Source organism: Gopherus flavomarginatus, chromosome 11 (genome assembly GCF_025201925.1).
Source record: "Gopherus flavomarginatus isolate rGopFla2 chromosome 11, rGopFla2.mat.asm, whole genome shotgun sequence".
Taxonomy (NCBI): Eukaryota; Metazoa; Chordata; order Testudines; family Testudinidae; genus Gopherus; species Gopherus flavomarginatus.
In genome coordinates, this window is record NC_066627.1 from 6,270,766 (window position 1) to 6,297,880 (window position 27,115).

Below are 27,115 nucleotides of genomic sequence, written 5' to 3' on the forward strand. Positions count from 1 at the left end.
GAAAATCCCAGGCTTACTAGTTAGTTTTATGAATCAGCTTTGTCTTCCTCAGTCATCAGGATTTAAGAAGATGACATTACTCAGGCTAGTGAAACCTGTCTCCTTATGTCCTATCAATCAATACTGTAACCATAACACGGTGCCCAATAAGGAACCCACAGATTCATTGAATTTAATGGGAACTCGAGGTAATGTTGGTTACTATTTTTATACAGGTACAAGGCTAATGCTGAGGAGACCACAACCTAAAGGATGAGAAGGAATCACACAGATGCCTTCAGGTTCATTCTCCTAGGATTCTCTGACCATCCCCAGCTGTGCCTGCTATTCTTCTCCATGTTCCTCATGACCTACATGGTGACCCTCACTGGGAACCTTCTCATCTTTATCATCACCATGGCAGATGCTGTTCTTCACACCCCCATGTATTTTTTTCTCAGGGTCCTGTCCATCCTGGAGATCTGCTACACCTCAGTCACAGTCCCCAAGATGTTGGTGAGCCTCCTGTCTGGGGATAAAACCATCTCCTTCCTCGGCTGTGCCATGCAGATGTATTTCTTTGTGGCCTTAGGGGGTGTGGAATGCTTTCTACTGGCTGCCATGGCTTATGACCGATACGTGGCCATATGCCACCCTCTGCATTATCCGAGCATCATGAACCACACAAAATGCATGGGGCTGGCCTCTGGCTCATGGCTCAGTGGTCTGGTTGGATCACTGGGCCATGTTATAATCATATTCAACTTGCATTTCTGTATCTCCCATGAAATCAACCACTTCTTCTGTGACATCACCCCAGTGCTGAAGCTGGCCTGTGGCATCACCTTCCTGAATAAAGTGGTTATCTTCACCATTCTCCTGATTTTCATCCCCTTGCCCTTCATCCTCATCCTGGTCTCCTACCTACTCATCATCTTCACCATCCTGAAGATACCATCAGTTCAGGGCAGGTGTAAAGCTTTCTCCACCTGTTCCTCCCATCTCATTGTGGTGACTCTCTTCTATGGGACAGGAATCATTAACTATCTGCACCCTAGTTCTACTTCTGTGTCAGGGATGGGGAAAATACTTTCTCTTTTCTACTCTGTCATCATTCCCATGTTGAACCCCATTACATACAGCCTGAGGAACAGGGAAGTGAGAGACGCTCTGAAGAGAACAGTCACCAGAAAATGTTTTCTTAACTAAAGAAAATTACTCTACTATCAATATTATTCTGGAAAATGAGTAGTGTGTAAAGGGCTCAGGGACTGACCTGGTATTTATATAACAGGCATAAGGAACTGAATTTCCAACAGAGCCTTACTGTTGTAGCTGTGTTGGGTTGTCCTAGGATATGAGAGAGACAAGGTCAGGGAGAAGGTCTTTTATTGGACCAAAATTTTGTTGATGGAAGAAAAAATCTTTTGAGCTTCAGACTTCTTTAGGCCTGGAGAAGGTAACGCGAGTGTCCAACATAAATACATATTGTAGAAGACCACATAAAATGCAGTGGGCTGCAATTGCAGGACAAAGGAGGGTTAGTAGGCAGCAGCGTGTGTGACAAATTGTTGTAATGGGCCATAAAACCAGTCTCTGTGAAGTTCATATTTTTTAGTGCTCAGCAGACCTATGAATTTAAATTCATCTTGTATTTAGCCTGGACACTTGGGTTACCTTGTCTAGACCTCAAGAAGAGCTCTGCTTAGCTCAAAAATTTGTGTCTCTCACCAACAGAAGTTGGCCCAGTAAAAGATATTACCTCACTCACCTCATCTTTCTGAATGATAATACAACAATAAAGATAACTTTATTATAAACATAATTCTAACAACTCTATAGTGATGCAACCACACAAAGGTCAGTAGCTTTTGATTTTCAGATAATCCTGTGGGAAGACTGCCACACAGAGCAGACTGGAGAATGCTATTTATTTTTTAATGGGAAATTAAAAAAAAAAAGTTTCTTACCATTTACCACATCCCCCCACCACCCAATTTTTAAGTAAAACTGAAATTGGGGGAAAAATTGCTTTTGAAAAATATTTTCAGTAAAAAAGTCTTTATATTGTGTTTTCACTAATTATTTTTGTTTTTAAAAATCATATTCAGTTTAAATGATTTTCAGTAAAAAAATTCCCATTTTTGAAAACCAAAACCTGAACTTTGTTACTGATAATGAAAATCTTGCTGTTTTTTTTTTAAATTAAGCTTCCAGTTTTTCTATGTAAAACCAGAACATTTTGATCAAATGAAATTTTTCTGTGAATATTTTTGGTTCCATCAAAAATTTTCAAATACAAAAAAAAAAGAGCGTGATGAATAAATTTTACCGCTTCTACTCCCAAGACCTATAAAATGTTGTCTAGATGAAGTTACTATAATGTAGTAGGAAGAGAAACTGAGACATAAGCCCTTATATTAGAGGCCTGGTGTGAATCAGGACCTGCTCACAGAATCTGGCAAGAACAGGGCTGATATTGCAGAAATAAACATTCCTAAGAAGCGCTAGTCACAGAGTACTTATGCAAACACATCCTGATATTAAGTGGTACCAGAACATCCCGTTATCAAGGAGGGTACAAAAACATTCCCCAAGGATAACAGGAACATACTGACCCTTCCTAGAAGATAACTTTAGGATGACAGTAGATAATAAAGATGTTTTGACTGAACCAAGGGGACAGAAACTAACTATGTTGAAGGGGTAGTACTAACTAGTTTCTATTGTGGTGTAAAAATGTATTTCAAATGCACTGTCTAGCCTAGGGAGGAATGGAAAGTCCCAATGTTCACTGAGCTGGTCCATTGTTACGGGCATACATGTATTAGTGGTCTGGTAGAGTCTGCAGCATACTAATACCGTGCTTCATTGACAATTAACCTGGCTGTGTGCCTTCATCTCTTAACAGATCATGTGGTCATTGAGTGGTTTGCTCAAGATCTGCCATGCCATCTGTCTGTGCAGGGCTGGGGTGGCACACAAAGGGAACACACACATGCAGCAAAACATCTATCAGCATCTAACCACAGTCGGTACACAAATGATTGACTATACAAAGAGTAGTTATCAATGATTCTCTGTCCAACTGGGAGGGTATATCTAGTGGGATATGCAGGGTTCAGTCCTTGGTCTGGTATAGTCAATATTTTCATTAGTGACTTGGATAATGGAATGGAGACTCTGTTTATAAAATTTGCAGATGACCTGAAGCTGCAAGGCATTGCAAGGTCTTTGGAGGACAGGATTACAATTCAAAACAACTTTGAAAAATTAGAGGACAGATTTGTAATCAACAAGATGAAATTCAATAAAGAGAAGTGCAAAGTACTACACTTAGGAAAATAGGGAATAACTGGAGAGGTGGTAGTAGTGCTGACAAGGAGCTGGAGGTTCCAATGGATCACAAATTGAATATGAGCCAACAATGCAATGTAGTTATGAAAAGGGTTACTATCATTCTGGGGTGCATGACTGACAGGGGTATATGTAAATTTTGGGAAGTAAGCATCCTGCTTTCCTGGACATTGGTGAAACCTCAGCTGGAGTACTGTGCCCCTTTATGGTCACGATGTGGATGACCTGGAGAGAGTTCCAAGGAGAGCAACAAAAATGATAAAATGTTTAAAACACCTGTCCTAAGAGGAAAGGTTTTAAAAAACGGCCATGTTCAGTCTTGAGAAAAGAAAACTGAGGGGGAACCTGATAACACTTTTCAAATATGTTAAGGGCTACCATAAAGCCAATGGTGATCAATTGCTTTCCATGTCCACTAAAGCCAGGACAAGAGGTAATGGGCTTAACCTGCAGCAAGGCAGATTGAGGTTAAATATTAGGAAAAGCTTTCTAACTCTAAAGGTAGTTCAGCACTGGAACAAGTGACCTAGGGAGGCTGTGGAATCCCCATTACTGGAGGAGTTTTCAGCACAGGTTGGACAAACACCTGTCAGGGAGGGTCTAGGGTTACTTGGTCCTGTGGTGGGAGGCCTGGACTTCATGATATTTCCAGGTTTCTTTCAGCCCTATATTTCTATGAAAATGCCAGGGGGATCTGGGTTTTGAACTCCCTGAGGGCTTGTCTACACTTACTGGGGGATCGACAAGTGGCGATCAGTGGTCAATTTAGTGGGTCTAGTGAAGACCTGTTAAATTGACCACAGATCACTCTACTGTTGACTCCTGTGATCCACCAGAACGAGAAGAGTAAGGGGAGTCAATATAGCATAGTGCAGACCCGTTGGTAAGTAAATCTACGCTACATTGACTTGAGTTACGCTACTAATGTAACTCAAATTGCATAGCTTAGATCGATTACCCCCTTAGTGTAGAGAAGGCCTTAGTCTCCTTTGGAATCCCAGCCTCTAAGCAGATGAGCAGTGAAGAAGACATCACCAGGGTCCAGTCCTTGTTCATTCCAGGAGAGACACAGGAATACCTCAAGTGGTGATACAATGGTGCACAGGGTGTGTAAATGTCTCAGGTCCAGAGATACACTGGGTCTGTCTGTGTCCAGCTGCTATTATATATTCAATACCATGAGGAGCAGTTCAGTGAAGTTTTGGTCAAAGGACATTTAATTAAAAGGTGGTAAATTCAATGTTAATTAAAGGAAATACTTCTTTACAGAACACATAATTAAACTGTGGAACTCTTCACCACATGATGTTCTTGAGGCCAAGAGTTTAGCAAGATTCAAAGAGGCATTGGACATTTATGTGGATGATGAGAATATCCAGGGTTAATGCAAAGCAAAGGTTTTGGAAGGTTTAAACTCATGCTTCATGGTTTAAGCCCATCTCTATTGGGAATTAGGATGAGACCTTCATGGGGGACAGATTTCCTCACACCTTCCTATGGTGGGGTTCTTTCACCTTCTTCTGAAGCAGCTGATGTTGAGCATGGTTAGAGCAAGGATGTTGGAGAAGATAGGCCGTGGGTTTGCAATTCCTATGCTCCTATGTCACAGTCCTCTTTCAGGGGCGAATTCTACCACATATTTTCTATTTAATCCCCTCTCTTTTTTTTTTGTGGAATTAGGTTGTTCATGAGTCCTGTGTTGGTCCAAAGGGAATGCCCAACAGACTAATGATTATTGGTCAAGATTACTCGGCAGATACTGACAGATATTGACAAATATATTCACAGGAATCCAGGTGATGGGGAGTGGGAACTGAGGAGTTACTGGGAGAAGAAGAATGGTAGGGCAAACCAGATAATCTTTTCCACAATGCTCCTGCTAATCAGGTATCTTAGAATGCAGTTTTGAAAAGCTCCTAAGACATGGGGTTTGAAATATATTTAAGTAACTAAAATGGAGCTAGGTGCCTAGTGGGATTTTGATTTCCAGAAGTATAGGTTCTTAATTCTCATATTAGGTGGCAAGGAGTTTTTGAAAATCCCATTGGGCCTCTATCAGCTCCTTTAGGCGCCAAAATGCCTTTGAAAAGCTGGTCCTTAGGAATCTAAGTTTTATTGAATATAAATTGGAGTCAGGTGCCTAACTCACTTAGGGACTTTTGAAAATCACACTCAGTTTATATCTGTATCTTTAGATGTCCAAAGACCTTTAAAAATCAGGCCCTCCATCAGGTTTGAAACCATCCTGCAGTTTGCATGGTTCCCTCTACCAAAAACTTTGCATAACAAAAGCTAATAACAACATAGCATATCCTCCCAACACTGAACATTTGCTCATACACTAAGAAAAATAACTTTGAATACTATGTGTAACAGCACTACTAATGATGTCCGCCATAACACTATTACTCCTTATTGAAAGTCACAGGATTTAGGCCTAAGTGCTTAAAGGCCAGATTTGTAAATGTTAAGGTGCCTAAAGATGTAGATAGACACCTAACTCCTTTTGATTTCAGTGGGAGGCATCTCAGGCTAGACTCACAAAAGGTTTTAAGAACATAACAGCCTCCTTAGGCACCTAAATACCAGAATCAGGTCCCAATGGGATCCACAAAGTCCTTGCTCAGCTGCACCCAAACTCTGTAGCTGCCTAACCTGGTGCAGTGTCTACATGGTCTAGATAAAACTTAGTCCTGCCATGAATGCAGGGGACTGGACTAGATCATGTCCCTTCCAGTTCTATGATTCTATGATTTTTGCAGCAGTTTTCTCTAGGTGCCTATGTTTCTACCTCTGAGTATGTGCACTGTAGTCCCATACTGGGCATCCAGATGCCTAAGCCCCAGAGGGATTCACAAACCGGATGAAAATAGCTGTTCCTCTGCCTAACTTGCCTGCAGGCTCGATCTGGTAGACATTCTCAGAGCTTACCTACCGAATCAGCGCCCTATAGATGAACATAGACAAAAGGGTGGTAGTGGTGGTGGAGGGGAAGGATCTCCCTCAGAACTTTTAGCCCAGTGGGTAGGGTACTTACCTGGGATGTGAAAAGCCTGCTATGGAATTTCTCACTCTACCTGAGGGAGAAAAAGGATCTACCACCACTCACACAAGTACCCTAACCATTGGGATATTCTGTTTGGGGGCTCCCTGAATGTATCTGGTTGAAGCATTATTTATCCACTGTGGATAAATAATGAAAGAATCCTTGGGACAGAGAGTGGAGGTCTACCCATGTACAAGAATAACTCCATATCCTGTTGGTCGGACTTGACAGCCAGAGGTGGTAGACCCGGAATCCAGTCCCCTGATCTAATGAAGTTTTAAATGATATATCCACAGTGGCACAGCTTCAAGAGGAAAAATTGTGGTAGGATGACCAGACAGAAAGCGTGAAAAATTGGGAAACTTTTTTTTCAGGGGTGGGGTATAGTAGTGTCTATAAGACAAAGCCCCTGATATCAGGATGGTCTAGATAATATCAGGACATATGGTCATGCTATGTTGAGGGAGCCCTGCATAAGAATATCCCATAGTTCAATAGCTAGGACATGTACTTGAAAGGTGATAGGCTTTCGTTCAAATCCCTTCTCCCACTCTGCCAGAGGAAAGGCCTTGAACCAGGCATTGCCCACATCCTGATGAGCACCCTAATCCCAGATCTAAGGATTAGCTGCTTCCAGTATAGGCAACACCAAGAGGGGGTTTGTATTTGAGCATCTCAAGCAGAGGGAGGCGCCTATCTCCAAGATAGGGGCATCTTCCACTGGCTAGCTTAGGCAAGGAGCTGCCCAGAGTGCTGTTTTTTGTGGATCAAAATCTAAGGCACAAATTTGTCCCTTTTCATTGTACAGGGAGCTAGTTGAGTGTTACCTTGATGAAGTTTCTTTGAGACTCTAGCCAACAGTTCCCAAACTTTTTGCCAGCACCAGCCCCCTTTTTAATGAATTATTTCTTCCTGGTACCCCAGACAGCATGAAAGATGCCTTTCTGGGGGGCAAAATGGCATCTTTCACATAGTATGACCTCACAGAGAATTTTGCTCTACAAAATGAGTTCCTCCACATGATTGGGATGACCATGACTCCCTCTGTTTAATGACATGACCCCACTGGAGGTCACAAGTCAAAGTTTGGGAACCATACCTAGGTGCTCTTGAAAATCTGCCCCCTGGAAAATTTTTACCCTTAATGTTAATGTTCTTTGTATTAGCTAAATTTTTCATGGGGAAAATATCTCATCTATTCCAGCCTACTCTAATTCCACATTCCAGTTGAATCAAGGTGATTGTTCCTCTACATTATCAAATCAAGCAATGATGTCATGAAGAGTGGGACCAACCTAAGGAAGGTGCACTGAACTGGGAGCCAGGAGATTCTGATTTCACCTCTAATAACTGATGTTGTGACAAAGTTCCTCCTCTACCTTGGTGTGTCCTGCACTTATTGGTGGATTTGCTTACCTCAGTGATCTTCCCCACAGTCTGGATCAACTCCTCCTGTGTCTGATCAGGAGTTGGGAGGTTTAGGGGGAACCCAGGCCCGCCTTCTACTCCAGGTTCCAGCCCAGGGCCCTGTGGATTGCAGCTGTCTATAGTGCCTCTTGTAACAACTGCTTGACAGTTACAACTCCGTGGGCTACTTCCCCATGGCCTCCTCCAAACACCTTCTTTATCCTCACCACAGGACCTTCCTCCTGGTGTCTGATGATGCTTGTACTCCATAGTCCTCCAGCAGCACACCTTTTCACTCTCAGCTCCTTGCACCTCTTGCTCCCAGCTCCTCACACACACTTCCTCTCCTCTGGCTCCCCCCTCCCTGACTGGAGTGAGCTCCTTTTTAAACCCAGGTGCCCTGATTAGCCTGCCTTGATTGGCTGCAGGTGTTCTAATCAGTCTGTCTGCCTTAATTGGTTCTAGCAGGTTCATGATTACTCCAGTGCAGCCCTTGCTCTTGTCACTTAGGGAACAGAAAACTACTCAGCCAGTTACTAGTATGTTTGCCCTCTACCAGACTCCTGTACTACACTGGCCTGGGTCTGTCACAATATCTCTATGCACTTAAGGGACTTTGTTGAGGGATAAGGCCTCAGGCCATTTCCTAGAAGGCAGTCAAATATCAGCACCTTGGGTCATTCATGTACTGTATTAATAACTAATTGAGAGGTTTCAAAAGGCCATTCCTGGGAAAGTAGAGACTTGATCCCAGATCTCTCAAATGACAAACCCAAACTTCATCTTTTTAGACACACTAAAGACGCTGAGAATGGGTGACACGAGCTGGATCATTTGATGATTACCTGTTCTGTTCATTCCCTCTGAAGTACCTGGCATTGGCCATGGTCATAAGATAGGATACTGGGCTAAATGGACCATTGGTCTGACCCAGTATGGCTGTTCTTATGTTCACACTATCTTTCAAAAGGTGGACTCCGAGCCAATGGCAGCTGGGTGCCTATCCTGCTTAGTCACCTTTGCAAACCTCACTGGGCATCTTTCTGAATCTCTTGGCACTGAAATATTTTTGAAAATCTGGTCTTCCTCTCTAAACAGCCTCTGTCCTGTCCACAACATCCTCCATACCACCTTCCAGATACCTGATGTACAGAACTCTATTGCTGTCTAAAAAAACATTCATGCTTCACTAGTAGAGATCTGTGTTGAGGACCTGAAAGCCCAGGGTTCAAACCCTGTTAAAAATATGTGCAAGGAGTCCTACTAGATCCACATGATGGAATTTGCTTCACAAGTTTTTGTTGTTAAATGTTTGGCTGTGTGTGTCCTCCCTGTGTGCTGTCCCAGCTCTGTGTAGACAGCTGGCATAGCAGACCTCGAGTGAACCACCCAATGACCACATTAAGATTCAAAGGTGCCCAGCCAGGTTTATTGTCAGTGAAGCACAGTAATAGCAAGTGGTAGACTCTATGAGGATACTAAGACTTGTATGCCTGTGACAATGGATGCAGCTTACTGAATGGCAGGACATTCCACTGCTCCCTTGGCTGGACAAAGATACTCTCTCAAAGGTACTGCAATATACTCTGATACAAGCAAGTTTGTACTGCCCCTCTGACATAGTTAGTTACTGCCCCCTAAAATGGCTAGTTATTACCCATCTCCTTGTACTTGTTGGTTGGATGAAAACATTATTTATTACACTGTCATCATGACCTTATCTTTAAGGAAGGGTCAGTGTGCTCCTGTTATTCTTGGGGAATGTTTTTTTTTTTACCATCTTTGATACTGAGATGTTCCGGTACCTCTCTTCTGGAATGTGATTTTCTGCAAGATCAGCCCTGTTCTTGCCAGATTCTGTGAACTTGCAAGCAGGCAGAGCCTAATGTTTGTTCGCAGCCTGACTTTTGTTAACTTTGCTTTATATCAGTAAAGCTTGCCCACTGCTTTAGCACAGGCCTCATAGCAGGCTTTTGACACAAGTTATATCTCAGGCTCTCTTCCTCCTACAGTTTTCTTTTGAAAATCTGGTATATTTAATGTGCACAGTGAGAAGACATACCTAAAAACAACTGCATAGTTTAAAACAGCTATGTTGAGACACACAACAACAACCACAACAACAACTATGTTGAGACACACAACAAAAACCAAGTGTTCTGTATTTCATCACCAATTTGGATTGCTTGTTTCAACGTTGAAAGGTCAGACCATGGTGGAAAACTCTAAATTTATGACTTGTGTTGAGTTACTCTCTATTAAGCTGATGTACTTGAAAATCATGCCACTTGGTTACATATTTAGAACACGTTTTGTTCCTTTAGTATTGGAGTGTAAAATGATCGTGGTGTCATTTCCCAAGAGTACATCTAGCATGATTAAAAGAACTGTGCCTGTACACAGATACCGTGCAAAGTCAGTGAAGATGTTTCCCTGTGATCCAGAAGAAGGTAAGGAATATTATATTTTGGGGAACCCAAGCAAATGCTAGTTATGGGTAACACTTTTAAAAGCACCTGATGTAATTAAGCACCCATTTCCCATTGATTTTCAATGAAAGCAAGTGATTCAATGATTTACAAACCACAGTCAATTTCAGGAAGACTGTCATTATGTAGATGCCATTCCATCATCTATGTCTGAATGTCTCACACTGTTATAGGGTCGCTGATGCAGAACAATCTTCATTCACTAGTAAAAAGTAAAGGTAGTTATATTCTTTCTTTCTTTCTTTCTTATAAAAAAAGGCACTCATCACATAACCCTGGATCTCCCTGACATAAGTGGCTAGCAAATGCAATTTCTGATCTTTCCCCATGCTGAAGCTAGGAGGGACGATAGTCGGAGGATGATGAAAATGACAAGCAGGGACCCATATTGTGTGGAAACCAAGGACGGAACTGACAAATGGACCGGATTCCTGTGCTGAAGCCAGGATATGGGGGAATTAACTATAGTAACTCTCTGCCTTCATATCTACCTACTGTGACAGAGTATCTCTCTATCTTTTATAATATATATATTTTCTATAATATCTAGATGCCTTACAAAGAAATAACTTCCACAGTTGGAAAATGAACTAATTTCACTCCTACTCCCCAGTGGCAATTTAACTAAGAGAAGAATGTTCTTTCCTCTTCAGACAGTTGCTATTGAACAAGGTAAGGTAAGAACTGATCCAAGTAATTTATCATGCACATTTTGCCTCCTTTTCTTCTTAAGCAGTATCTGGGAGCAGACCGTGTTTTCCTGGAGTGGCTTTAAGATTTAAATGTGTCAAATGAATTATTTTATTTGGATGACACTCTGACAGGGCCTGATTCCTATGTACAGAATAGTTTAATAGATTCAGAGTTTAAGGCCATATGGTCCCCTACAGTTTTTGCAGGTGCCAGTATGGATGATGACTATAAGAAAGATGACCACCATTTTCCATTATTGATAATAGAAGTGAAGGTAAACTGCCCTGAGTCAAGATGGCTTTGATGACCAAGTGTGGCCCAGGAAGGGCACAGGGGAAGATTCAGGATGAGGGGAAGGGAGATAAGCAAGGGGATAGGGAAAGAAAGGGACAGAATGGAGCTCCCTGCTTGTATAAGTTATCTAAGCAGCTTTGCTGTTTTTCCCTATCTGTCACTACATTCAGAAATCTGTACTATATTGGCTTCTATCTTTCCTCAGGAATAAATACTGTCCTGAGGAACTCAGAGCCCAAATGGCAGGAAGGAATCACACCGTTATCACTCAGTTCATTCTCCTGGGACTTTCTGACCTTCCAGAGATACAGGCTTTATTCTTCCTGGTGTTTCTAGCTACCTACGTGATCACTCTGACTGGAAATATTCTTATATTCACCCTGACATTGGCTGATCCTACCCTCCACACCCCCATGTATTTCTTCCTCATAAACCTGTCCTTTCTGGAGATCTGCTACACCTCGGTCACCCTGCCTAAGATGCTGGCCAACCTCCTCTCGGAGGATAAAACTATTTCCTTCACTGGCTGTGCTGTGCAGATGTATTTCTTTCTATTTCTAGGGGGCACAGAATGTTTTCTTTTGGGGGCGATGGCTTATGACCGCTATGTTGCGATATGCTACCCCTTACGCTATATGCACATTATGAACAATACCAGATGCTCAGAGATGGCTGCTGTGTCATGGATCAGTGGTCTCCTCACGTCCTTGGGACATACCTCAGTCATATTCAGCTTGCCTTTTTGTGGATCCAATGAAATTAACCATTTCTTCTGTGACATCCCCCCAGTACTGAAGCTGGCCTGTGGGGTCACTTACATGAATGAAATCGCTGTCTTTATGGTTGCCCTGCTATTCATAACATTTCCTTTTGTGTTGATTCTGGTCTCCTACCTTCTCATCCTCCTGACCATCCTGAAGATGCCCTCGGCTCAGAGTAGGCATAAGGCCTTCTCCACCTGTTCCTCACATCTTCTGGTGGTAACATTGTTCTACGGGACAGGGATTGTCACATATATGTGCCCCAATTCTGCATATACACCAGTTACCAACAAGGTACTCTCTCTCTTCTACACAGTCATCACTCCCATGTTCAACCCCCTTATCTACAGCCTGAGAAACAAGGAGGTGAAGGGGGCTCTCAGGAGAACAATGGCCAGAAATTGCTTTCTTAAAGGAAACAAATGTATCACAATTATGGGGCCAGGTCCTCGAAGAGTACAAATAGGTATGTGTTTACAACACCTAAGGGTCTGACCCATAGTTCAGAAAAGTCAGCAATTATGTAGAAATTTTTAAACGAAGGGGATTACAGAGCGTGCTTGCACAAAGCCTGTAGATGCAATGATGAAGATATAGAGATGAAGGCTATACAGTCGGTATCAGTCCTTCACATGTCTGCTTTGTTCAAGACAGGATTAAGAGATATCCCTCTTGATAAAACCAGTAGAGTGGGGTGTCAATATTTTTCTGATAAAATGTTTCTCTCCCTGCCAATTGGAAATGGCATTTCTTTTAAAGAGAAATTTTCACTCTCACCCAAAAATATTTCCACCGCAATAGGGGGTCGATGGAAAAGACTAAAATATGAAAATGTTTCTCTTTCCTATTATCAAGTTGCAAAATATCAAAATCTACAACAAATAAAGAAATATATTTTTTGGTTGCCAAAAGTACAACAAAAATGTATTTTAGAGTTTTCAGTTTCTCAATAAAAAAATAAAAACAATTATTGAACAAAAGGTTTATTTTTGGTATTTCCCACAGAACCCCTCCCCCCTTCTCTGCAATAAATATATACAATTTGTGACCAACTCTTGAAAGCTGGCAGCAGAGATAGGGAGCTAGAAAGTCAGTGGAAACAGTAGGGTCTGTCTGTGTCCCGCAGTATCAATAAAGAATCTTTTCTACTGTGAAGTTCATTATGGTGGGAGGAAGTTTTGGGCAGAAGAGGGTATGAAGGAGGTGGAAGATGCCTGTAATATGTAATAAATAAAATATGTACATCTCTGCATTAGATTTTTATTGCATTGTTTGCTAGATAGTTATTAAGAGTTAAATCAGAAACATCCACAGGAAAGGAGGTCACATCTAAGATAGGAATTCCTCAGCAACACTCTACATTCATTTTCTATGATATGTTATGTCTGCTTAAACTGGTTTGCTCAGGCTAAAGAGACACAGGGACTACTGAGACAACCCCGTTTCCCAGAAGTGGGGGTGTCTGGCTAAGTCAAGTGAAGTCATGATTATTAATAGCCGCTCAGCCATAGGTAAATGCACCAATAGCAAAATATATTAAAATAACACTTAAAAACTAACTCCAGTATTTTAAAATATTAATATATATCTAAAACCAACATAAAGCATTATATCATATATTATCACCATGCTTTTTCTTGATTTTAGTGGCTGACCACACAAAACAGGCAACCACTTGGACCACAGATATATTGCCAGTTCCTAGTAAATATTCCATTTTCTGAGCAGTCGAAAAACATGGAAAGTCATTTGATCTCAAGTGGCAATACAAAGTATAATCCAATAAAAAAATGCAGTAGGTCTTCCACCTGCCCAGAGTCTAATGGACAGAAGTAGTTTCATTTCTCAGTGTCTGTATATCAGCCTCCTAAGTAAGCTGACTGCATAGATTGAAAGCAGAGAGCTGTAACTTGACTTTAGCAAAGCTTTTGATATGCCATACCATCACTGGTTCATTCACCTGCACATCCACCAATGTAATATACGCCATCATATGCCAGCAATGCCCCTCTGCTATGTACATCGGCCAAACTGGACAGTCTCTACGGAAAAGGATAAATGGACACAAATCAGACATTAGGAATGGCAATATACAAAAACCTGTAGGAGAGTACTTCAACCTCCCTGGCCACACTATAGCAGACCTTAAGGTGGCCATCCTGCAGCAAAAAAAACTTCAGGACCAGACTTCAAAGAGAAACTGCTGAGCTTCAGTTCATCTGCAAATTTGACACCATCAGCTCAGGCTTGAACAAAGACTGTGAATGGCTTGCCAACTACAGAACCAGTTTCTCCTCTCTTGGTTTTCACACCTCAACTGCTAGAACAGGGCCTCATCCTCCCTGATTGAACTGACCTCGTTATCTCTAGCTTGCTTGCTAGCATATATATACCTGCCCCTGGATATTTCCACCACATGCATCTGAAGAAGTGGGTATTCACCCATGAAAGCTCATGCTCCAAAACGTCTGTTAGTCTATAAGGCGCCACAGGATTCTTTGCTGCTTTTGATATGGTCTCCCACAGTATTCTTGCCAGCAAGTTCAAGAAGTATGGGCTGGATGAATGGACTATAAGATGAATAGTAAGCTGGCTAGATCCTCTGGTTCAACGGGTAGTGTTCAATAGCTCCATGTCTAGTTGGCAGCTGGTATCAAGCAGAGCACACCAAGGGTCAGTCCTGGGGCTGATTTTGTTTAATATCTTCATTAATGATTTGGAGGATGGCATGGATTGCACCCTCAGCAAGTTTGCAGATGACACTAAACTGGGAGGGGTGGTAGATATGCTGGAGGGTAGGGATAGGATTCAGAGGGACCTAGACAAATTAGAGGATTGAACCAAAAGAAATCTGATGAGGTTCAACAAGGACAAGTGCAGAATCCTGCACTTAGGAAGCAAGAATCTCATGCACTGCTATAGACTAGAGACCAAGCAGCTAGGCAGCAGTTCTGCAGAAAAAGGCCTAAGGGTTACAGTGGATGAGAAGCTGTGTATGAGTCAACAGTGTGCCCTTGTTGCCAGGAAGGCTAATGGCATTTTAGGCTCTATAAGTAGGAGCAATGCCAGCAGATTGAGGGATATGATCATTCCCCTCTATTTGGCATTGGTGAGGTCTCATCTGGAGTACTGTGTCCAGTTTTGGACCCCACACTACAAGAAGGATGTGGAAAAATTGAAAAGAGTCCAGCAGAGGGCAACAAAAATTATTAGGGGGCTGGAGCACATGACTTATGATGAGAAGTGGAGGGAACTGGGATTGTTTAGTCTGCAGAAGAGATGAATGAGGGGGAGATCTGATAGCTACTTTCAACTACCTGAAAGGGAGTTCCAGAGAGGATGGATCTAAACTGTGGTACCAGAGGACAGAAGAAGAATAATGGTCCAGTTGCAGTTTGGGAGTTTTAGGTTGTATATTAGGAAAAACTTTTTCATTAGGAGGGCGGTAAAGCACTGGAATGGGTTACCTAGGGAGGTGGTGGAATCTCCTTCCTTAAGGTTATTAAGGTCAGGTTTGACAAAGCCCTGGCTGGGATGACTTAGCTGGGGATTGGTCCTGCTTTGAGCAGGGGGCTGAACTAGATGACTTCCTGATGTCCCTTTCAACTCTGATATTCTTTGATTCTGAGGGAATGAGGCATCTCTCATTTAATTTCATATACATACTAGTTATTGTTATGACTGTGAGAATAAGAAGGAAGAGAAGATGATCATGGTACATTTTATTTTTTTCTCATCTTCATTTTGTCTCTAATCCTGATATTTATTCCCATATGTTTTGTGCAAATAAGAAATTGCACCCTACTGGAAGGAATGAGACCTGCTCTCTGTATGTGTGCATGATATTTTCTTGATGTGTATGGATGTCTCATTTCTGTACCTGTGGGGAGAGAGAGGGGACTGGGAAATCAGAGAGTTGTAAATAAGCAAAGACTCAGAGCCACAAAGGGTTCACATGAGCAATTCCATCAGGGACTACAGGAATAAACACAAGCGTTTACACATGAATGTCCTGAATCTGGCTGGTGCAGGTAGCGCGATGTTCCCATTGAGGTCAGTGGGAGATGAAGGCCCTCCATCCAACCACTCACAGTATAGTACCTTCTTATCTGTTGGGTTTATTTTTAAAGCTGAAGGATAAACGACAATTTATCTTTATAAGATGCCTAATTAAACCCAAAGTATTTAAGGGAACCTGTCCCTGGAGACTCAGAAAACAGCTGAAATACCTCTAATCTACCCAGACCTTCATTCACAGTAGACGCAGGAGTGCTGCCTGGATGTAGAGGTAAATCTGTGGTGGTTTGAATTTTATCTGAGGGTTTGATATTCAGGGATCTGTTCTGTTCTGCTCCTGGTTAGACCGATTCAACCTTGCTAGGATTGTCCTAGTCACCCGTGTAGCTGGGAGGAGAACACGGGACATTTAATTGAGAATGAAACACAGTGAAATCAATGACAAAGCCTCAGCCTCTGGTCTTAGTTATTTGAGAGTGTTGCATGTTCTGAGTCAATGACGACTAGCAGTTGCTGAACTGGGATTATTTAATCAAAGATTTATCAGTCAGAGATTATTACAGCACAATACAAAAGGGTAGTTACATTACCACCCTTGATGTAAAATCAAGAGCTGGGTCTGTGTCTGTTCTTCACTGTAACTGGAATGACACTCACATCCCATACCTGTTCCATTATATAGGGCATCCAAACAAAGAAAACCTCTTTGCTAAAAGAAACACACATTCTGATGTTATTTCTATACATTCTTAGTTTACCTGATTTATGTGTGAAGGCATAATTATTTACAGCTGAGAGGACTAACTATTCAAGATAATATCTTTCAATGGGTCTTTCTTCGCTCATAATCATTCTTCCCTATCTGAGGTAATGATATGTTAGCATTTTATATGTGTGTGTGTGTGTGTGTGTGTGTGTGTGTGTGTGTGTGTGTGTGTGTGTTTTAAGGGGATGGTTCCCATGAATATCTGGAGGTTTATAGAGATAGAGACACTATGGATTATTATATTCAGTCTAAAGCACAGAATTCCTGAACAAGGTTACATATCAGCCAGGGAGCAGTGTTCTATGCCTTAGAATTCAACATACTCTTTGTTAATATCTGAAAAAATATAAAGAACAGTTAATATAGAAATGAATCAATTATAGAGAAAAACAGGACTAAAAGGGTTAATGTTTACTAACAGATATTCACAAAGGTAATCACTGAGTAACTACTCTGAATTGGTGTCAAATATCAGAGGGGCAGCCCTGTTAGTCTGGATCTGTAAAAGCAGCAAAGAGTTCTATGGCACCTTATAGATTAACACATGTTTTGGAGCATGAGCTTTCATGAGTGAATACCCACTTTGTCGGACACATGCATCTGACGAAGTGGGTATTCACCTATGAAAGCTCATGCTCCAATATGTTTGTTAGTCTATAACGTGCCACAGAACTCTTTGCCGCTCCCACTCTGAATTGAAATGTCTGATTCCAGATTTACACTGTGGCAATGTGAGTCTCAGAGCAGGGTTTGTATTTTTCTTTTAATGGCATGTTGCTAACTAGCTAGATGTACACAGGGCTAGCTAGCTAGCTAGCTCGATGGTGATGTACATAGGCACAGCTTTCTTGAAGTCAATGGGGCTACACCAGTGTATCCCAGTTTATGAAACTAAAAAGACCGAGGGCTAGATTTTTAATGATATGTAGGTGCTGAGTGGGATTTTCTAAAGTACCTAGGCACCAAACACTTCTTGATTTCAGTAGCTGTTGGGTGCATAGCTGCTTTTGAAAATCCCACCAAGCAACTCAATAGCTTTAGAAAATCCAGCTATAAAAGACTAAGACAGCTTGGCTTGTTTAGCTTAGTAAAATGCATGCTGAGAAGGGTTCTGATTGCCCTCTATAAATGCACATAAACATGAGGCAGAGCAAATGCTGGCACAAGAACAAATGGAGATCAACTGTCTGTGAGTACATTTAGTCCGGAAATTAGAAGAATGTTTCTAACCATCAGAGGAGGGAGGTTCTGGAACAGCCTCCCAATAGGGCCAAACAATCTAATTAGTGTTAACACGGAGCTGGATCCTTTTATGATTGGGATTGTACAATGTGGCTCCCAGTGAAAGCAGGGAACTGGACTTAATGAGCCAGGAGGTCTCTTCCAGTCCTATGTTCCTATGAGCTGGCCCATAATGACCATATGGAAATTCTTTTTTCTCCTTCTTCCACAGATGAGCTATACCAGTGAAAGTGCACAGCGGAATCACAGCATGCTGACCTCCTTCATTTTCTTCAGATTCTGGAGACATCCAGAGACCCGAGCAATACTTTGTGTAAGTTTCTCAATTATCTATACCATTGCCCTGACAGGAAACATCCTCATCATCTTCATGACAGTACTGGACCCAGCCCTCCACACCCCCATGTATTTCTTCCTTCGGAACCTATCCTTCCTGGAGATCTGCTACACTTCAGTCACCATCCCCAAGATGCTGGTCAATTTAATCTCTGAGGAGAGGGCCATCTCCTTCAGTGGATGCGCTGCCCAGATGTATTTCCTCCTTTCTCTTGGGACGACAGAATGCTACCTGCTGGCTGCCATGGCATATGACCGCTACAGAGCCATCTGCTCCCCTCTGCACTACACCCTCCTTATGAACCATAGGGTCTGTGCCAAGATGGCCGCTGCCTGCTGGCTCTGCGGAATTCTGATGCCTCTGGGCAATGTGGCTTGGATCTTTTCCTTGCCCTACTGCGGGCCCAATGAGGTCAACCACTTCTTCTGTGATATCTACCCAGTGCTGAAGCTGGCCTGTGGGGACACCTCGAGGAACGAGGCCTCCATCCTAGCCTTCAGTGTTTTGATCAATCTGTCCCCTTTCTTGCTGGTTGTGGTGTCCTACGCTCAAATACTTTCTAGCATCCTGAAGACCCCGTCAGCTGAGGGAAGGCAGAAGGCCTTCTCGACCTGCTCCTCTCATCTCACCGTGGTCACCTTATTCTATGGCTCAGCCTGTGCTATTTACCTGCGGCCGAAGTCCAACCACACAGTGGAGGTCGATATGTTGATCTCTCTTTTTTATTCTGTCCTTGCTCCAGTGCTAAACCCCGTGATCTACAGTCTGAGGAACAAAGAGGTGAAGAGTGCCCTGAGCAGACTCAGGGGAAGAAGGAAGTTTTCATAAGTCATGGAAAAATATTGGGGCTGTCCAGTTCAAAGTAGGGCTTTAAAAATAAAGTTACCAAATTATTGAATCTGCCCAGGTTTTTCTATGAAATGCACCATAGGTTCACTTCTCAGTTCAGCCACAGACTCCCTGTGAGATATATAGCTCCACAGGGAGACATGGTGGGGGAGGTGATATCTTTTATTGCACCAGATTCTGTTGAGGAGAAAGGTAATCTTTCAAGCTCACACAGAGCTCTTCTTCAAATCCTAAAGAGACAGGCAAAGAACATATGCAACTCTAAAGCTCTATCCACTAGGCCACATTGCTTATCTAGTTGTATGCTGGCCTCCTTGTCAACCTGAAGTGTCCTTCTAGTGATGACTAGAGATCCAGAACAGCCCAGAGAGTGGTTCCAACATGGTCTTCTGGTAAATTTATCAGTGGGCTTGATCCCAAAACTAAATTGCTGTCCTTCTCCTTTGTGATGTCAATGTCAGATTCACTATTGGTTTCCATGGAGCAAGCTGAGTTTACAGAGATCAAATCAAATGTCAGTTAAACCAAGTTCTTAACCAGATATCGAGACCTCCTGTAATCACACACCTTCCCCTAGTCCCCTGACATGTGCCTCAGAAATGTTTGTGAATACACTACAATAACCCTCCATATGTACACCTTCACACAGCTGTGGCCCCTTAACATTTGTACCATGTGTGCAAACAAAAATGCCCTGGCACTTCTACAAACGTATACACACATAAATTAATCAGCTGTATACATGTCAAGAAATGCACACACATGTATTCGTGCTGGTGTTCAAAAATGTAGCCGCAGTTCCCCTAAAACACACACACACATTATCCCTCTCCCAATTCTTCAAACACCACACCCCCTGCAGCCCACGCAAATACATCCCTGTGTGCACTCTCTCTCACACATGCCTTATTAAAACAAAAAATTAGAGGAGGGTGTGAGGTGCTAAATTTGCAACTGGATATCCAATAATCCAAAGGTTGTGGGGGTATTTGCATCTCCAGGTTTAGTTTTGTATATTGTAGTTATAAGGGCCAGCTGTGAATCTCAGATCTAGTTCCAAGTGTAGGATGCAGCCTCCCTAAAATTTCAGAGCTGGCATTTTGGTTAAGCCTCATGAATATTTGTCCAAGAAAACGTGTACACCTGTGCTAGACATGAATGTGTTTCTGTATATGGCATTGCCCTGAAATGATGCGGTCTAAATTAGCTGTTCCCACTCAAGGAAGATCTTGGAGTCATTGTGGATAGTTCTCTGAAAACATCCACTCAATGTGCAGTGGCAGTCAAAAAAGGTGAACAGAATGTTGGGAATCATTTGGAAAGGGATAGATAAAACAGAAAATATCATATGGCCACTATATAAATCCATGGTATGCCCACATTTTGAATACTGTGTGAAGATGTGATAGTCCCATCTCAAAAAAGATATATTGGACTTGGAAATGGTTCAGAAAAGAGCAACACAACTGATGAGGGGGTATGGAATAGCTTCCTTATGGGAATGATTAATAAGATTGGGACTTTTCAGCTTGGAAAACAGAAGACAAAGTGGGGATATGATAGAAGTCTATAAAATCACAAGGAGTTTTATTTACTCTGTCTCATAATATAAGAACTAGGGGTCACCAAATGAAATTAATAGGCAGAAGGTTTAAAACAAACAAAAGGAAATATTTCTTCACACCGCACACAATCAACCTGTGGAAATCTTTGTAAGAGGATATTGGGAAGGCCAATTCTATACCAGGGTTCAAAAGAGAACTCCATAAAATTGTTGGAAAATAGGTCCATCAATGGCTATTAGCCAGGATGGGCAGGGAAGGTGTCCCTAGCCTCTGTTTGCTGGAAGCTGGGAATAGGCAACAAGGGATGGATCACTTGATGATTACCAAAGACAAGGTCCTTATGGCACCTTGGAGACTAACACATTTATTTGGGCATAAGCTTTCATGGGCTAAAACCCACTTCATCAGATGCATGGAGTGTAAAATACAGTAAGCTGTATAAATATTACAGCACATTGATGATTACCTGTTCTGTTCATTCTTTCTGGGGCACCTGGCAAAGAGAGAATCAGGGAACTGAATAATCGTAAATAATATCAATGCATTTGACATCAAGAGAAAAAACTGGCAGCTAGTCTAGTGCAGAAGGAACTGGACTGGAATTCAGAAGAATGGGATTAAATTCCCAACTCTGCTACTGCCATGTGACCTGGAGCAAACTTCATTCCCTTTACATGCTACTATTTCACTTCCTAGTCTCACACTTTGTCTCTTAGATTGTCAGCTCTTTCTGTGGGGGCATCTTTTTATTCTATGTTTGTACAACTGCTAGGATGATAGCATCCCACTCCATGACTGGAGTTCCTAGGATCTACCACAAAACAAATACTAAATAATAACAAACAATAGTTTGATTGTAAAGCCTATCTCTCCCTATGTATTTGGAGAGTGAACTCGGTTGAGGTTAGAGTTAGAGAAAGCTTTTTGATTGTAAGGAATTCCTGAGGATGTATGGGGCTCTATGTAAATTGATTTTTTAAATGGGGAAAGGTTGATTTCTATTAACTATTCCATTTTATTAATGAGCAAATTCATACCAAAAGGTTTCAGTTTTAATTGACTCTTTGGAAGTGCGGTCTGGTTTACATAGAAAATTTCAGAATATTCCATTGTGACATTTCCAAATTGAACCATTACTGAACGTTTAATTCTGCAAAGCATTTTTGATATTTTGACTCTTTGGGATGAAAGCAAATGCCAGAATATTTCCCATGGGACAGAAATTTCCAGCTAGCTCCAGGTTGGGTTGCTAGGTGGTATCGTCATACAAATAAGAACAACAATAATAAAAGAGAGAGGTTGGCATTATTCAAAGCAGCAGAAAGACATTTGAATTTCAGTTCATTCTGGGTGCCTTACGCCCTTTGACCACTTTGAAAATTTCAGCCTGACTCAATATAGGTAGGATTAATCCAAATATACCTGTGTATACTTATGTGTAGGAAGGTAAACAGCCACTTAATGAGTTATTGTGCTGTCCTAATTAATAGTAGAAGGGGGCATAATGTGGGAGCTGTCCCAATGGTGACTTGTTAGATCTTGAATAAGGCAACTAAATCTTCTCTGCATTGGAATTAGTGAAGAACCTTTATTCACTGAGAGGTAGGTAAGGGGTTCCTGGGTTGGGCTCAGCAAAATTCTCTTCATACAGGATCAGATTGTGGTACTCTTACACAAGTGAGCAGCCCTCTTGACTTCCATGAGGATACATACATGAAGAAGTACCTCATCAATAAGAGTAAAGGTGTCACAGGTTGCCTACAGAAGATTTTGCAGGTTTCAACATTATAAGAGCCATTGGCATCATCTAGTGTTAAATCAGTGATTTACCTCATTAAACAAGAGAAATCATTCCAATTTACCACACATTTATATTTTCCACCATCTTTAACTTACCTCTTTATTGTTATGACTGTTTGCAGTGATGTTGTAGCCATGGTGGTGCCAGGATATGAGAAAGACAAGAAAGGTAAAGAAATATATTTTCTTAGAAAAACTTCTGTTGGTGGATGGTACAGGCTTTTGAGCTACACGATGCTCTGCTTCTGCTCTGGGGAACTGCCCACTTCATTTCAAGTGCCCGCTTCTAACATGTGCTGCCCCTTCTGCTTGATAATCTGCCCCAACTTGTATTTAGCTCAGACACTATGCTTCCTTCCCCAGACTGGAAGAATTGTTTTATGTAGCTCAGAAACTCATACCTTCCACCAACTGAAGTTGGTCCAATAAAAGATACTACTTTCTCTATCTATTGTGATAGACCCAAGCCAGTTGGGTACAGTAGAGTAGTAGAAGGCAGATATACTGGCCACTGGATAAGCAGTTTTCTATTCTCGACCAGAGCAGGGGCTGCTCCAGGCTATGGTAGACACACGACTGCAATTAGTCTGCAAAGAGTCAGGTGAGCCTGCTAAGCTAATGTAAACACCTGATTCTAATTAAGGCCCCTCTGATACTGTAAAAAGGCTCCTTCTGGTCAGGCCAGGGAGAGCCAGGGAACAGAGGAGAGGAAGTGGGACTGAAGGGCTGGGTAATAAAGACACCCTCAAACCACTGGAAAGGGAGGCCTAAGGTAAGAGTGAAGAAGTAATTAAGAGAAAGAAGCGGGAAAGCTATGGGGAACTGACACAGGGAAGTGATGCAGCTTTGGCGGTGAAAAGTTGGCTGCCAACAGCTGCTAACATTAGGGTCCCTGGGCTGGAAGCTGGAGTAGAGGGCGGGCCCGGGTTCCTCCCAACCCGCCAGTACAGAAACACCTCCTGGGAGGGGAAGTCAGGCCCCTGTCAGGACAGGAGGCTAAACTGTTCTGAAACAAGCCCCTAGGGACAACAGAGACTGTGGGAGTTCTGTCACCAACATCCTTGCTGGATTATGATGAAAATGGCTCAGTAGATAGTAATCTTGACCCTAGAGAGAGAAGGGCTACATAGAGGGTTGCAGTGAGGCTAGCATAAACTGCCTGAAAGTGAGGGACCCACAGGGACAAGTTCAGAGCACTGCCACCCTATCTATCTATCTATCTATCTATCTATCTATCTATCTATCTAATCTCCCCCTCCCCCCTACTCCTGCCCCCACTCTGCCCCCGCTTACCCCTTCTCTATATAGAGCAGGATAGGGACAGGACAGGGCTCAGGACAGAGAGAGCTTGCTGGCCACATCTGCTGTCTCATCTTCCTGAATTTTTTAAAGGCAATGTACTTAGAGTGGGGTCAGCATGCTTAAAGGGGCAATGGATATCTCTCTCTCTCCCACACACAGGGTGTGTGTCTCTGTTTCTGTCTGCCATGCTGTCTCCCTTCCCTCCATTTGTGCTGCCTTGTAGAGTGTAATGTAGAGGCTACATTAACAACGTGTTAGCCTTTGAGGGCTCAGCTGAATGCTAGTTGTCTTTTTGCAGTAAGGTATTCCCTGGGAAATATTCCACCCTCTTCCACCCTCTGACTTCACCTCAACCAAGCTTCACAATCATCATTGCTGTGTACAGTATTAAATTGTATGTTTAAAACTTATACTCTCTGTGTGTGTGTGTGTATATACATATATATAAAAATAGTTTTTTTGTCTGGTGAAAAAAATTTCCCTGGAACGTACCCCACCCCCGTTTACATTAATTCTTATGGGAAACTGGATTTGTTTAACATCATTTTGCTTAAAGTCACATTTTTCAGGAACAGCAACAAAGAGTCCTGTGGCATCTTATAGACTAACAGACGTTTTGGAGCATGAGCTTTCGTGGATGAATACCCACTTCGTCGGATGTACGGGTATTCACCCACAAAAGCTCATGCTCCAAAATGTCTGTTAGTCTACAAGGTGCCACAGGACTCTTCGCTGCTTTTACAGATCCAGACTAACATGGCTACCCCTCTGATATTTTTCAGGAACATAACTACAATGGTAAGCGAGGAGTTACTGAATGTGGTTGCTTCAAATAACTGGAATCTACCTCTGTTTGCAATGTATTTTAAGATCAAGGCTATGGTATACCTGTTAGTGAGTACATATGTTTTGTCTTTCAGTAGATAAGTAACATAATTAAGTCTGCAGGATTTTAGCATCCATGTTAAGTAATGATGCATTGGAAATTGATTTATTATTGTTATGATTATTGTTATTATTATTGCATAACCCAAAACTAACAAGAAGATTGCCGATCTTTCCAAATGTCAAAATTTTGTTAGCATATAGGCCTAAACCTCCAAGATGCTAATGGAACTGTTATCATATAGGTAAGACTTCCTGAATCTTTGGAAAAGTAATATGGAGAGAAGTAATAAATACTTTACTAATAAGTCGAAAGATATTGCTTATAGAGGAAAAATATGTTTAAGAGCCAGTTTCATAACAGAATTTTAAGATTGTTTTCATGACTGGGATTGGCTAATAAAGCTGTAACTGAAACCACGATGTAAGTGATAAGTAGGTAGACACATTATAAAAGGAGAAGCAATGGAAATTGCTAGCCAAAGAGTTTTATTATTGGGACTTGAATCGTCTTGTGGAAAATGTTAAGTAGAAACTGGGAATGCCTGAGACATTACACACATTTAATCTATTTCCTGGATGTTAAGTATCCTCACAGCTTCTTCTCAAACTGTCTTAAATGGGCTATCTTGATTATCACTACAAAAGTTCTTTTTCTCCTGCTGACAACAGTTCATCTTCATTAATTAGCTTCTTAGAGTTGGTTGGGCAACTCCCACCTTTTCATGTTCTCTGTATGTATATGTATTGTAGCTAATGAAGTTAATCTGAGGCGCGATTAGTGCTAGTTGAAATAACTCCTCACTATATGTTCCATTCTATGCGTCCGATGTAGTGGGCCATAGCCCATGAAAGCTTATGCTCAAATAAATTTGTTAGTATCTAAGGTGCCACAAGTACTCCTGTTCTTTTTGTTAAATTTTAGTTTATTACCAACCATAAAGAGCAAAATCAAATGAATGATTAAGGCTCTTGTTTTGAATCCATGCTAAGCTCTTGATAAATACATCAAAGTAGTTCCAGTTCTTTGGAATTGGAAATTGAAGTCAATCCTATCTTTCAGGATGTCACAGTTCAAGGCGAGATGCACTTTCAACTCCTTTCAGTCTCCCTGAATGCATTCTTTCAGGTGGCAAATCCTGATCCTTCATCTCTATGGAGCAAATCACACAATTCTCCCACTCTTTAGACAGGATCCTTGGGATGCATCCTCTGTGTACCAACCAGGATTACTCTGCAGAGCTTACTGGATTTGGCTTCACTGCAACACTTCCCTTTGGGAGCTGTGACCAATGTGAACAGAATGACAGAAAATAGCTTTTTCCAAAGAGTGTACTCTTTAATATCAAGAGTAAGAAAACAGGCGTTTCAACACAACAAACAGCCTACAGGCATATGTGTGAACTTAGGGTGGCTTTGTTTATCCAGAGGGCACCGCTCCTCCCACCTTTCTGGTACTGTTGGAGTCAGATTCACTTGCTCAAATATGGGTATAAGAAATCTTTATTAAAGAAAAACACTCAGAAAGTGATGATCAAATATTTACAAGTGGAATGCAAGTCAGGACTATCTTATTATAGTTGCCGGCAGCACCAGATAATACAGCTGCACAATTTCTCTTTGTTACACTGATGTATTTATGCTTTTTATAATTTTTTCTTTTCTTTTATGTATGTATTAGTCTCTCATTTCCATATTAATTCTTCACCCCTGTCAGGACAGGTTTAGTGTGAATTCACACCACTTTTTTCTGGCTTTTTAGTTATTTTATCTTTTATTTTCCTCACAGACATGATTACTATGCCATATCTTACACATATGGAGTTCTACTTATGGTTATACTGCTAAATATTATTAGAACAGTCTCTTGAAATTCACGGCAGGCTTCTTTCAGGCCTATATTTGCTTTCACTCCCAACATTTTCAGTCTGCTGTCCCACAGCTCCTGTGTTTCCTGCCTTCTGTTTTCAGGAGAAGAAATGTTATCCCCTTCAAGTTCCTTTGTCTGTGTAGAGCCTCCTGAACTTGGTCAGATGAGTTTATTTAACCCAAGAGGCGGTAAGGGATAGACTAGACTTCACAGTTCTAAGCAGTGTTCCTGTTGAATTTCAATGAGAGTTGGATACCTAGTTCACCTCCTTTGAAAACCCCAGTCTTAATCTCTCAGTGCCCTCCTCCATTCCCCATTGATGGGGTAGACTTCTTTCTCCAGTGCTTCCGCTTGTCTTGCAGATTATCGTTTCTCAGGGACTCTCATTATCTAGATCAGGTATTATCCACATTTACCACAGTATCTGAGTACTTTGTGATCTATAATGATTTTCAG

At 41.8% G+C, this 27,115-nt stretch overlaps 3 protein-coding genes across 3 annotated transcripts; all 3 read left to right on the forward strand.

Annotated features, from left to right (window-relative positions):
• Positions 1 to 252: 252 nt before the first annotated feature.
• LOC127031775 (olfactory receptor 10A7-like) lies at positions 253 to 1,188 on the forward strand. The gene has a single exon (XM_050918812.1). The coding sequence runs from the start codon at positions 253 to 255 to the stop codon at positions 1,186 to 1,188; it is 936 nt and encodes a 311-aa protein (XP_050774769.1).
• A 10,277-nt stretch (positions 1,189 to 11,465) lies between these two features.
• Positions 11,466 to 12,521, forward strand: LOC127031776 (olfactory receptor 10A7-like). The gene has a single exon (XM_050918814.1). It carries the CDS (start codon positions 11,505 to 11,507, stop codon positions 12,519 to 12,521), a length of 1,017 nt encoding a protein of 338 aa, XP_050774771.1. The 5' UTR covers positions 11,466 to 11,504.
• A 5,741-nt stretch (positions 12,522 to 18,262) lies between these two features.
• On the forward strand, positions 18,263 to 19,216 carry LOC127031173 (olfactory receptor 10C1-like). Its single transcript, XM_050917936.1, has one exon. The coding sequence runs from the start codon at positions 18,263 to 18,265 to the stop codon at positions 19,214 to 19,216; it is 954 nt and encodes a 317-aa protein (XP_050773893.1).
• The last annotated feature ends 7,899 nt before the right edge of the window (positions 19,217 to 27,115 follow it).

Coding starts and splice junctions, on each gene's coding strand:
- LOC127031776 (XM_050918814.1), top strand. CDS start 11,505: ATGGCAGGAAGGAATCACACCGTTATCACTCAGTTCATTCTCCTGGGA.
- LOC127031173 (XM_050917936.1), top strand. CDS start 18,263: ATGAGCTATACCAGTGAAAGTGCACAGCGGAATCACAGCATGCTGACC.
- LOC127031775 (XM_050918812.1), top strand. CDS start 253: ATGAGAAGGAATCACACAGATGCCTTCAGGTTCATTCTCCTAGGATTC.